This window comes from Salvia hispanica, chromosome 5 (assembly GCF_029641045.1).
Source record: "Salvia hispanica isolate PSC_SH4W2 chromosome 5, Shi_PSC_v1, whole genome shotgun sequence".
NCBI lineage: Eukaryota > Viridiplantae > Streptophyta > Magnoliopsida > Lamiales > Lamiaceae > Salvia > Salvia hispanica.
Genome location: NC_142696.1, coordinates 25,091,405 through 25,105,883, shown reverse-complemented (window position 1 = coordinate 25,105,883; position 14,479 = coordinate 25,091,405). Strand labels below are relative to the sequence as shown.

Below are 14,479 nucleotides of genomic sequence, written 5' to 3'. Positions count from 1 at the left end.
GGATATTTTATAAAAAAAGATATATTAAATGTTATAATAAATGATTTATTCATATGTGAGGATATTGAATGGCCCCTACATGCTAGATCCTTCCATGCAGTTACGATCGCTCTACAGTTAGCTAGGTGGTCACAAAGTACAAGGAAACAAATCAAAATTCAGCAACCATAAGTGCCGACTGAATTGGCCTTCGTCATGTGGTCGGGTAAGGACGAAGACAGGAATTTATACCGAGACAAAAAAAATATTACGTGGGAATAATGAGACTAATGTGACTTTAAAAAGGAATAATTTTCTACGTTTCGATAAAGAGTATGACCAAGATAATTAATTTTCAAGTAACACAGGAAAACTCAGAGCAATATCTTAACCATCAAATTCAATGACAACAACTTATCATCATTAATAATTCAGACGTTCAAAACATAATGGAGAAAAATAGTCATAATTCAACGGAAGCATTAAAGAGTAAGAATAACGCCATGTATGAAGACACGACGCCCCTCGGAGTTCAAAATAAATCCAACAAAAATTAAGGTTCGACTCAACACCATCCAAGCTCGTCGCCGCTTAACCTGCACATAAAGAAAACACATGCAAGGTTGGGTACTATAAAATACTCAATGGAATTATGCTGAAAATATTTTAATAGTTATGCCATCCATACCATAATGAACTCGAGTTTTTGTTGGTTTTCTGGATTACAAGATAAACACTAGTCGGGCGTAATACAACCTAAAAGCAAAAATAAAGAAAAGTAAACCGAAACATAACTACAAAGAAGAATTCGAAATAATAAACCATAAAATAGTGTAAGCTGAGTCGAGGAGACCTCTTTCCGCAAGACGAGATACGCCCCAGTAGTGCTCTCGGATTGGCGTGTCGTCCCTAAAGATAAAACGGCTCCATCTCTGATGAAGCAGAACCGCTACCAACAAAGCTCTGACAAACTGAATGGAGGTGAAGGCAGAGCTTCGACAGAAGAACAATGCAAGAGAAGGAAAGAGCTTATTCTTTGTGTGCTTATGAATTGGTGTAGAATGCAAGAGATGCATGCCTATTTATAGGCCAAGTCCAATGCATGTAGAGGATTCAAGGTAGCCATTAAGGCTAATTGTAATGGTCGGCAGTTACGAACGTTACAAATCAATCATGGAGCATGAAAATAGATGGATGTACCTAGATCAATGTGCACGCATTCTGGACGACCTGATCAATGTGCACGCATTCTATGAAGCTTTCTCCGTATGCTCATTTGCCACATTGTTTTGTCTACGTGTCCAAAATAGATAAATTAATTAATTAATTTCATATCTCTATATATCATGACATATTTTAATATATTATTTCTTACTCACCGGGAATTGGCTTAGAGAAAGTGAATATACCACAATCATCTACTCGGAGCGTGGATCGATTATAAATTATTTAATTGTTTAAAAATTAAATTATTCGTCACTTTTGTATGACCCATCAAATTGCGTTAACCGGGCTACGATTCCAACTGTGTTTGCATTAAGAAAAAGAATATAATCGAGTATCACAAAATAATTGCATAGATCAAAACAATCTCCCCACTTTCTCAATTTAAATAGAAACACATATTACGTACGAATTACCAAATTTAGTTGCCTATTTACACTTGTTAATTCCTTTTTTCGTTTTAGGGTTCGCACGTCATATCAATATATATTAGAAAAACTGTATTTTGAGTACATAAAAGAGAGGGATCAAAGTAGGTAGGAGACGCCATAGAAAGGAACTTTTTCTACCAATTTCAATATAACTATTTTTCATATTCTACTAATACATCTCATTCATATTTTATTATTAAAAAATGTATGCAAAAACAATTATTTTTAGATATCTTTAAGTAATATTTTTTGTACAAAGATCAATCTCGTTGACTGGTATGCCGCATGTAGTTATTAGAATAACAAAAAATATTTCTTTGACACTCGCTCCCCCTATATATAGCATGGCCCAATCCATTTTAGGCCCATCTATAAAAAATGAAGTCCAATTAAATGAAAGAAAAGCCGAAAATCACAAACACAGTTTGTAACACGGAAGCCCAGTATCACATGAAGCTTTTCTCCAGCAAATCTGTAAGGCTCCACTTTTTGAACCCTAATTTTCGAACCCTGAAATTTTTATATTTAATGTTTTTAATGCAGCGAAGTCTGTGAATTAAATGATGGGTGGAATTATTATGTGAATTCTTTGGTGACCTTATTTTGATTTGGAGTTGAGATTTGGATTGACTGAGTCAATTCAATAACTCCGTTGAATATGTGACGTGGATTTGGAGTTGAGATTTGGATTGACTGAGTCAACTCCGTTGAATATGTGACGTGGCTATTTTGAATAGTTGATGCGGGGTGAAATTAATTGTTGGGATTTATTTTTCTAAGGGTGAGTGAAACTAAATAGGTTCATCACTATTTACCCTAGCCTTTTGAAATATTCGACCAACATCAATTGTTGAAGAGGAATTCTATTTTCTTCGATTTAATTAATTGCTCGGGATATTTATCCAAGTTAAATCCAAACCAAATTATTCTCTATCTTCTCTATATTTCGAAATCTCCTATGAATTAGGAGAATGAATTATTTTGTGGATATAATTGATTAATTGTTTAATTCTTTCCATGAATTTAAATTCAATATAATCCTAGCAAATCTTGCCATATCTAGGCAAATCTTTCCATATCTTATTAGGATTTGAATTTAATCCTTGTGGGAGAAGCATAAAAATCACCCCTCCCTATTTTAATGGTACGATTTATTATTTTTCTTCCATTCTATGGTATCTTTCTCTCCAATAAAATTCAAATTAAATCCTACACATTTTTAATAGGCAAAAATCACCTATTTCTACTCTCCCTCAACTTCACGCTATTTTTCTTTTCTTCGTCTAATCCCACAATATTTAATTATTTTATTTTGTGAAATCAAATCTTGGAGATATCTATATATAGGTGGCTAACCCTAACCCTAGCCCCCACACCTCACGCCTCTCTCCTTCTCTCCCTCTCTCCCTCACGCCCACTCTCTCTTCCACTCTCTCTCAATTTGCCTTACATTCATCTTCAAGAATTCTTCATCTATTGATAGAATTGAAGTTGAAAACTCAAGAATCGTTGAAAAACCCAAACTAGTATTTGTGCTACTTTTCGTTTTCATCAAGAAAAGGTACTTTTGATCCACCTTTTCATGTCTAACCAATTAGTTGGTAAATTTTGAAACCCTCATGCATATAGATCTAGCGAAAAGGGAATTGATTGATGAATATAAAGCATGTGTGTGTATGTGCGTGTGTGCGTGTGATGTGTGTGAGTGTGCGCACGTTTGGGGCATAACTATGGATTTATTTATAGATCTGGATTTGGAAGTATAAATATGTATGTGTGAAAGCACAATGAATAAATTGATATGGTGAGCATACCTTGGTTGTAAGGGTAGATAAAGCGAGTGAGTGGGGAAAGGAACGTTCAAGGCATGCATGATTTTTAGGTTGGTTGTTGAAACTGATTGTTGATATATGTGTTATCTAAAGGTGCTAACTCGCACGTAAAACGTGATACCAAGGGGAAGAAAATACTTCTTTTAAACAGGGACAATATCCTAAATATCTTATCGATGGAAGTGAAATTGTGTTTATCATACTGTGTTTTGAATTTTAACGTGACTATCTGGTGTGGCTTTTGCCATTATTATTTAAATCGAATTTGGGTCCTCGTTGGGCCGCAAACCCTACTTGGATTAGTGTAAACCTATGCTGGACCGTGTGTCAGCGTACGGGTTGGCTGGTCTAGTGACTTGGCTTGTGGCCACATTCTAAGTCATGTATTAGCAGATATGGTAAACGTCTATGAAAAATTGGTTGCGCAATCGCGATTTTGAACAATGGAATATTTTGGTGCCTCGGGCCTTTCAAAAGCTAAAACCCCGATGGTTACCTGAAAGAGCATGATAAATATAAATATTTTTGATAACTTGTTTTCGACATGAGTCCACTGAGCAGCCCTGCATGTGTTTTCCCTATGTGCATGTTGAGTGGCGACGAGCTTGGGATGGTGCTGAGTCGAACCTGAATTGTTGTTGGATTTTATTTTGGACTCTGAGGGTCGTCGTGTCTTCATACCCGGCGTCACCCTTACTCTTGGATGCTTCCGCTGAGATAATACTATTTTTCGCAATTATATTTTGAACCCCTTCTACTCTTGGATCATAAATTATGAAATAGTAACCGTTTGTCATTGGATTTAAGAAATTGCTATGATTTTCCCTCTGTTATTGGAATATTAAATATTTTGGTCAAACTCTTTATAGAAATATTTCACTTTCTTAAAGTCCTATTAGTTTCCTGAAGTGATAGGCCATTGATCCAATCACAAAAGCTTGAGCACTTGCTTTGGCAAATTATGAACAAAGAACAAAACAGAGGCGGTGAAGAACAAAAGGGTTTCACGAGAAAAGACCTTTTATTTCTAATTCTCTTGATTTTTGACTCTTTAATGGATCCTATAATATATAGAATCACAACCCTGCTTGATTCGACTCTACGATTCGGGAAAGAATCAAGAAGAAAACCCGAAAATATTATTATCACATTAAAATGGAAGGACCTAACAATCACGTGGAGTAGCTACAACAATCAAAGGACACTTTTTATGGGGTGTGACTCCACTAGATTCACTTACATCTGACTCCTTCATTTTCTTTCCATTAGGCAATCTAAAATTGAACTTGTTCACCAACTTGGCTAAGGCAAGCTCATCCACCAACAATTAAATGGGAGAAGAATAATGCCTTAGCAAAGGAATCCAACAAAAAGGCTATCGCAATAAATGCTTATCAAAGTTTCCAAAATAATTTCAACTGTTCCATATCCAAAATATTCCCATGAAATAAAAGAATTTAACCCAACCAATAGATCACAAGTTTTTATAATATAGCGGAAGTGACTAAGAGAGAAGTGAAGCTATGTATGGAGACACAACGACACTTAAAGTTTCAACAGATCATGTTATTATTTCCTACTCAACACCGTCGCCCGCTCGTCACCACTCAACCTGCACATAGGGAAAACACATGCAGGGCTGAGTACTATAATCATACTCAGTGGACTCATTGCCGAAAACAGTTTTATCACAAAAATAGTTATCATGCCATTTTCAAGTGTCCATCGGGGTTTTATCTTTAGAAAGGCCCGAGGCACCACAATATATAATCTTTATCAAATATCACGGTCGCGCAAACATTTTTCACATCGACGTTTACTATATCCTCATTCTACATGACAAGGAATGCGGCTGCAATCCAGGTCACTAGACCGGCCGACCCGTACGCCAGCACTCGGTCTAACATTGGTGTACACTAACCCAAGTAGAGTTTGCGGCTCTACAAGGATCCGAATTCGATTAAATCAATAGTGGCATAGCCACGAGGGATAGGCACGACAAAACAAATCAAGGCATGATAACACATATCTCATTCTCATCAATATCAGTTTAGGACAATGTCCTTATTTTAAAAGAAAGCCCACCTCGTCGGCTTAGCTCGAAAGTATTCTCTTATCCTCGTTTATCACGCTGAGAGCGCGAAGTATCACCTTTAAATTAGGCGTATCATAAATCAGTTTTGAACATTGATTTCAAATCATGCATGTTCTCACGTTTCCCTTTTTCCCATCGATAAATCTTTAATATCATCATCCAAAATCAAGGTACGATTAGCATATCATTTTTATTCGAATAACAACTCCAAATTCACCATTAAATCGTGTCGCGCATGAGTGCTCTACACACACACAACACACGCACACGAACACACACATGTGCACGCCTTCTGAGGCATGCACGCGCACACACACACTCGGTCACACACACACACTTATCACATGCATCCCAAGTTCATCAATTTAATTCCCCTTCACTCAATCTAAATGCATGTGGACTCAAGAACACCGATTAATCGGTAGAAGAAAAGAAGATCAAAATTGAAGTACCTTTTCCAAAGAACGAATGGTAGAAACAAGTTATAGCCTTGATTCTTCAATAAACTCTTGAATTTCAACTTGGATTCTTCTCAATTGATGAAGAAATCTTGAAGAAAGTAGAAGAAATTTTTGGAGAGAGTGGGAGAGAGAGGTTTCGAAATTTTGGGAGTGGGGGAGGCGTGATTTGTGTTGCTAGGGTTTAGGATCTCTCATGTATTTATAGAGTGCAAGATATAATCCAATAATTAAATAAATAAAGATTTGGAAAGATTTGTTGGTGTAGCTGGCGTTAAAACCGTTGAGAAAAGGGAGGATTTTGAATTTCTTAGGCTATTTAATTAGCCTATGATTTAATTTGGATATTTCACGAGTAGAATAATATATCACGGAGCAGAATAAAATAATAAAATCCTCCCCAAATAATAGTAGTAGGCGATTTTTATGCCTCTCCCACAAGGAATTTAAATTCAAATCCTAATTTAATTTGGATATGGCAATATCTTCTTAGATATGACAAGATATGGTAAGATATTCGAGCATATTTACATTTATTCATGAAAGAGAATAAATAAGGGATCAAATAATATAATAAACAATTCCTTTTTCCTTATTATATGAGAGTTTCGAAAATCTCATGATAATCAAAGGTGGAGTTTTCGAAAATTCCAAGGTGGAATTAAAGTATAATTGGAATTTGGATTTAATTCGGATAATTATCCCAAACAAATAATTAAATCTAAGAAAAATATGATTCCTTCTCCAATAATAGTGATGGTCGAATATTTCAAATAATTGGGTAGGATATTTATGAAAATCCTATTTAATCTCACTCAACCCTTGGGAAAATAATTCACCACAATTATATTACTCCGCATCAAATATTCACATATTCGAATTTCACTTCCACTTCACATTTTCCACGACTTTGACCATTCCGCGGCCATGTCATATTTTCCACATCTTTGACTTTTCAACGCCATGTCATATTATCAACAAGTTGACTATTCAACTCAATCTCAACTCTCATACGCAATTAGGTCACAAAGACATTATGTAATTAATCACTCATCAATTAATCCACATATCATAGCATTTAAGGCATTTAATGCAAAAATTTTATAACCCAAATATTAGGGTTTGAAAAAGTGGGGCGTTACATTCCACCACCCTTAAAAGAAATTTCGTCCTGAAATTTGGTACCTCATGGAAAAAGTTCCGGGTACAGTTCCATCATCTTGTCTTCAAGCTCCCACGTGGATTCTTCATATTCGTGGTTCCTCCATAGTACTTTCACGCTAGCGATAGATTTATTTCTCAAATTCTGAACCTTTCGGTCTAAGATCATTTGGGGTCTCTCTTCGTAGCTCAAGTTGGAATTCAAGGCGACTTCTTCGTAGTGAATCACGTGCTTTGGATTGAACACATATTTTCGCAACTGCGATACGTGAAAGACGTTGTGCACGTTTCCAAGACTTGGCGGTAGCGCCAATCGATAGGCTACGGGTCCTATTCCTTCTAGAATTTCGTAAGGCCCGATAAAACGTGGTTTCAATTTTCCTTTAACACCAAAACGTGTTATCCCTTTCGTCGGGGATACTTTCAGAAAAACCTTATCACCGGCTTGAAATTGTAAGTCGGACGTCAGCGTATGACTTTTGTCTGTCCTGGGCTTCTTTTATTCTCACACGAATTTGTCGAACGACTTCAACCATCTCTTCGACCGCATCGGGTCCTAGCACTCGTCGCTCTCCAACTTCATCCCAGTAGAGCGGCAATCTACATTTTCTTCCGTATAAGGCTTCATATGGCGCCATGTTGATTGTTGCTTGGAAGCTGTTATTGTAAGCAAATTCAATTAGCGGTAGTACGGTCTCCCAACTTCGACCGCGGTCGAGTATCACAGCTCTCAACATATCCTCGAGGGTTTGGATCGTCCTCTCGGATTGCCCATCGGATTGCGGGTGAAAGGCCGTGCTAAAATTCAATCGTGTTCCAAGCTCGCGCTGTAGACTAATCCAAAATTTCGATGTGAACTTCGGGTCACCATCGGACGTAATTTTCATTTAGGGTCTTTGGCAAGGCCATCATAAAATCCATAGCGATGTGCTTCCATTTCCACTCGGGTATCTCCAATGGTTGTAATTTTCCATGTGGTCATTGATGTAATGCCTTCACCTGTTGGCAGGCTAAGCAACGTTCCACAAATGGCGCGATATCCCTCTTCATGCCGTTCCACCAAAAGGACTTTTTCAAGTCTTGGTACATCTTCGTGCTTCCAGGGTGGGCAGTGTATGGAGTTTCATGAGCTTCGCTCATGATCTCGTTCTTAAGTTCCTCGTTGTTTGGTACGCACAACCTTCCTTCAAAGGTGAGGGCGTTGTCGGACTCCTCACTAAATTTTCCGGATTCACCAGTTCTCACTTCAATTCGGATTTCCTCTAGTTCCGCATCCATCCGTTGCGCTGCAACGATTCTCGTTTTCAGATCTGGTTTAACCACCAAAGTGGCAATTCGCCCTTCCACTGTTTCGGGTGCACTTATCACTTCTAATTGCATTTTGCTAAATTCTCGTATCAAGCTCTCCTCTTCCGTCAGAAAAGTAGCTATTTGCGAATGATCTCTACGGCTCAAAGCATTTGCCACCACATTTGCTTTGCCGGGGTGGTAGTTGATGCCACAATCGTAGTCCTTCACTAGTTCGAGCCATCTTCGTTGTCGCATATTAAAGTCTCTCTGCTCGAAGAAATACTTTAAGCTCTTGTGGTCCATAAAGATTTCACATCTAACTCCGTAGAGATGATGCCTCCAAATCTTTAGGGCATGTACCACTGCTGCTAACTTCAAATCGTGTGTTGGGTAGTTCAACTCGTGTGGTCTTAATTGTCGTGATGCGTAGGCGATCACTTTGTTATTTTGCATCAACACACATCCTAGTCCAACCTTCGAAGCATCGGTGTAGACTAGATAGTTCGCTCCAAACTCGGGCACAGCTAACACTAGCGCGGTTGTCAACTTCTCCTTCAACAGTTGAAAGCTTGTTTCACACTCTGGGGTCCAATTCACCTTGACTCCCTTCTTAAGTTGTTGCGTCATTGGTCTCGCTATCTTGGAGAATCCTTCTATGAATCTTCGGTAGTATCCTGCCAATCCTAGGAAACTCCGAATTTCATTTGGTGTTGAAGGCGACTTCCATTGTTGTACCGTCTCAACCTTGGCGGGGTCCACTCGGATTCCTTCTGCTGACACAATGTGTCCTAGAAAGTTCACTTCCTTCAGCCAGAATTCACACTTGCTGAATTTGGCGTACAACTTCTCGGTCCTCAACGTCTCCAACGTGATTCATAGGTGCTCCTCATGCTCCTTCTCGTTCTTTGAGTAGACTAGCACGTCATCTATGAAGACTAAAACGAATTTATCCAAGTACGGATGGAATATTCGATTCATCAAGTCCATGAACACCGCTGGGGCATTCGTTAGGCCGAACGGCATCACAACGAACTCGTAGTGTCCATATCTCGTGCGAAACGCAGTCTTGGGTATATCCTCCCTTCGAACTCGTAGCTGGTGATATCCGGACCTCAAGTCCATCTTTGAAAACACGCCTGCTCCTCGAAGTTGATCGAACAAGTCATCTATCCTCAGTAGTGGATACTTGTTCTTTAGGGTCAATTTGTTCAACTCCCCATAGTCGATACACATTCTCATCGACCCGTCCTTCTTCTTCACGAAAAGTACTGGTGCGCCCCGTGGCGAAACGCTAGGCCTAATGAAACCTAGGTCCATGAGTTCCTGGAGTTGTATCTTTAATTTCTCCAACTCTTTTGGCGCCATTCTATATGGTGCCTTTGAGACGGGTGCGGCTTCCGGTTCAAGGTCAATCGTGAGCTCCAATTGTCGATCTAGCGGTGGTCCAGGTAACACTTCTGGAAAAACATCTGGGAATTCTTTCACGACAGCGACATCTTCCATCTTCTTCTCGTCCTTCTCCTCTCCATGGAGGTAGACCAGATAGGCAGTTCGCCCATTTTTCATCATTGTGGTCGCCTGCAGCGCGGATATGATGGCGGTTCGCCGATTCATCGAGATTCTGTGGTATATGGTGGGTTCGCTTCCCGGAGCTTGTAGAGATATCTGCCTCTCCTTACAACGAATCGTCGCAAAGTTCGTTGTCAGCCAGTCCATTCCCAAGATTATATCAATATCCTCCATTTTTATGACTCGCAAGTCGTGAGCAACTATCTTAAGTTCTCCCATAACAATTTCAACGTTCGAGCACATTCTAGATATTTCTATCATTCCTCCTACTAGTGAGTACACCATCATTCTATGTTCAGATTCGCTAGTAGGCAAGCTCAAAGTGTGCACACATAATTCAGATATAAACGAGTGCGACGCACCCGTGTCAAACAACACAACAACGGGGGTATCGAGAATTTCGCCCATACCTGTCAAAGTTTCCTTTCCCACGATCCTCTTGCTCTTTCTTCGGCTTCTTCTGTTCCAGCGCGAACGCTCTAGCTTAGGGAGGAAGTTTGGGGCGGTGAGGTTGTTGTTGCCGCGACGATGAGTCGCGATTTCCTCCCGATTCATTCGGTGGTGCCCTCGCTTGTTGACAGGATCCCTGATCGTTCTGTCTCGATCCCGATCCTACCTTGTTATTTGGACACTCCCTAGAGAAGTGACTGTTTCCTCCACAAGTGTAGCACTTGATCACGTTCTGGTACCGGCATTCTCCGAAATGGTACTTAGAGCACACATTGCATTGTGGTGCCCTAGGTCGATAGTCTCCTCTCTGGCTAGACAAACGTATGCTGCCCTCCTCCGTGCTGGGATCGATGCTGGCTCGACTGGTGCCGTTTTCCATCGTGTGAAGTTCTAGGCTCATCCCACTTCCGTTTCTCTCTGGAGTAGTGCGGTGGGGGCAAAGACGAGGTAGTGTTCTCCTTAGCTTTCTCCTTAGGCATTGCTGCCTCAATATCTAGCGCAAGTGCTAATGCTTCGGTGTAGGGGAGTCTCCCTCGGCTGGCCAATGACATTCTTATCTCGGGCTTAGTCCCTCACGGAACTTGTCAGATAGCTTCTCGTCGGTGTCGACTTGATCGGGGGCATACCGGGTCATGCTGTTGAGCGCTCGATCGTACTCGGTCACCGTCATGCGTCCTTGAGTTAGATTGTGGAACTCCGATGCCTTTTCTTTTCGATAGCTCTTCGGCACATACTTGTTGTATATTTCCATTTTGAAACCTTCCCACGTCATCGCCTCTACTTGGTTTCGTGGCATAGTCTTCGTTCTAGTATCCCACCAAAAGTCAGCTGCCTCAGTCAGTTGATGGGTCACACAACTCATGCGTTCTCTATCGTTGCATCTCAAAATCGCGAAGATGCGCTCTATTGCCCGGATCCAAGATTCAGCCTTGGCCGGTTCTCCCAATCCGTCAAACAAAGGTGGCTTTTGCTCCAAAAATAGCTTCACGATTTCTCGATCGACCGGAGGCGGCGGAGGCGGAGGAGGTGGAGGATGCGGAATGGGTTGTGACACGCTGTCCTCTTCCTCCGGTTGAGGAGTTTGTTCTTGGTGGCGTCTTGGCGGCATTCTGATTTATCAACACACAATATTCCCATGATTCTAACAATAGTCACGTGGTATAGTTGAATGACAAGGTTCATGGGTCAATTGTTTTAGAATATATGGCCAAGCACAAGATATCAAAAGTTCGTCACGTAGACGGATTGCAAAGAGTAGTGTCAACCAAGATTGTTACCAAAAATCGGTTGCGTCAAGGTTATCAAAAGATCAATGTTCCATATCATCAAGATAATTGCACTTAAGAAGTAGTCGTACAATTTAAGTGGCGAGTACAGGGCGCCATAAGGTATTCAAAAAATGGTGGTGAGGTAAGTGGCGTGATGTGATGGCGTGATAACATAGTGATAGATAATTTACACCATGTATAAAAGGCAATCTATTGCATCAAAAATAATATCTCCCCATGGCATATTAATCAAAAACGTTGCCTCATAGAGGTCTTAGTATCAAAATGCAGAAAAAACAAAAGAGATACTTGTTACCTCATTCGTCGTGGTTGAGCGGAGACGAGTCGCGGTGTTGAGCCTTCGACGATTATCAATTAGTCAATTTACACAAATTTCAGATTTTTACTTCAACAAGACTCTTGGGTCCAGAGCGGAAAGAACTGAGGCTCTGATACCAACTGTAACGACCCGCCATTCTAGAGTACAATAATAATGGCGATCGCTATCTAGGAAGACTTAAATGCAACAAAGATCATAGGCTAGGGTTTCATTTAGGGTGAGCGGAGACGAGTAGCGGTGTTGAGCCTTCGACGATTATCAATTAGTCAATTTACACAAATTTCAGATTTTTACTTCAACAAGACTCTTGGGTCCAGAGCGGAAAGAACTGAGGCTCTGATACCAACTGTAACGACCCGCCATTCTAGGGTACAATAATAATGGCGATCGCTATCTAGGAAGACTTAAATGCAACAAAGATCATAGGCTAGGATTTCATTTAAAGGTAATTTACCAGAGCATTTAATGAATAATTAAATGGGAGAAGAATAATGCCTTAGCAAAGGAATCCAACAAAAAGGCTATCGCAATAAATGCTTATCAAAGTTTCCAAAATAATTTCAACTGTTCCATATCCAAAATATTCCCATGAAATAAAAGAATTTAACCCAACCAATAGATCACAAGTTTTTATAATATAGCGGAAGTGACTAAGAGAGAAGTGAAGCTATGTATGGAGACACAACGACACTTAAAGTTTCAACAGATCATGTTATTATTTCCTACTCAACATCGTCGCCCGCTCGTCACCACTCAACCTGCACATAGGGAAAACACATGCAGGGCTGAGTACTATAATCATACTCAGTGGACTCATTGCCGAAAACAGTTTTATCACAAAAATAGTTATCATGCCATTTTCAAGTGTCCATCGGGGTTTTATCTTTAGAAAGGCCCGAGGCACCACAATATATAATCTTTATCAAATATCACGGTCGCGCAAACATTTTTCACATCGACGTTTACTATATCCTCATTCTACATGACAAGGAATGCGGCTGCAATCCAGGTCACTAGACCGGCCGACCCGTACGCCAGCACTCGGTCTAACATTGGTGTACACTAACCCAAGTAGAGTTTGCGGCTCTACAAGGATCCGAATTCGATTAAATCAATAGTGGCATAGCCACGAGGGATAGGCACGACAAAACAAATCAAGGCATGATAACACATATCTCATTCTCATCAATATCAGTTTAGAACAATGTCCTTATTTTAAAAGAAAGCCCACCTCGTCGGCTTAGCTCGAAAGTATTCTCTTATCCTCGTTTATCACGCTGAGAGCGCGAAGTATCACCTTTAAATTAGGCGTATCATAAATCAGTTTCGAACATTGATTTCAAATCATGCATGTTCCCACGTTTCCCTTTTTCCCATCAATAAATCTTTAATATCATCATCCAAAATCAAGGTACGATTAGCATATCACTTTTATTCGAATAACAACTCCAAATTCACCATTAAATCGTGTCGCGCATGAGTGTTCTACACACACACAACACACGCACACGAACACACACATGTGCACGCCTTCCGAGGCGTGCACGCGCACACACACACTCGGTCACACACACACACTTATCACATGCATCCCAAGTTCATCAATTTAATTCCCCTTCACTCAATCTAAATGCATGTGGACTCAAGAACACCGATTAATCGGTAGAAGAAGAGAAGATCAAAATTAAAGTACCTTTTCCAAAGAACGAATTTTAGAAACAAGTTATAGCCTTGATTCTTCAATAAACTCTTGAATTTCAACTTGGATTCTTCTCAATTGATGATGAAATCTTGAAGAAAGTAGAAGAAATTTTTGGAGAGAGTGGGAGAGAGAGGTTTCGAAATTTTGGGAGTGGGGGAGGCGTGGTTTGTGTTGCTAGGGTTTAGGATCTCTCATGTATTTATAGGGTGCAAGATATAATCCAATAATTAAATAAATAAAGATTTGGAAAGATTAGTTGGTGTAACTGGCGTTAAAACCATTGAGAAAAGGGAGGATTTCGAATTTCTTAGGCTATTTAATTAGCCTATGATTTAATTTGGATATTTCACGGAGTAGAATAATATATTACGGAGCAGAATAAAATAATAAAATCCTCCCCAAATAATAGTAGTAGGCGATTTTTATGCCTCTCCCACAAGGAATTTAAATTCAAATCCTAATTTATTTAGGATATGGCAATATCTTCTTAGATATGGCAAGATATGGTAAGATATTCAAGCATATTTACATTTATTAATGGAATAGAATAAATAAGGGATCAAATAATATAATAAACAATTCTTTTTTCCCTATTATATGAGATTTTCGAAAATCTCATGATAATCAAAGGTGGAGTTTTTGAAAATTCCAAGGTGGAATTAAAGTATAATTGGACTTTG

At 39.6% G+C, this 14,479-nt stretch overlaps 1 protein-coding gene across 1 annotated transcript; it reads right to left on the bottom strand.

The window, feature by feature from the left end:
- Positions 1-11,042: 11,042 nt before the first annotated feature.
- LOC125189634 (uncharacterized) lies at positions 11,043-11,597 on the bottom strand. The gene has a single exon (XM_048086893.2). The coding sequence runs from the start codon at positions 11,595-11,597 to the stop codon at positions 11,043-11,045; it is 555 nt and encodes a 184-aa protein (XP_047942850.2).
- Positions 11,598-14,479: the final 2,882 nt, after the last annotated feature.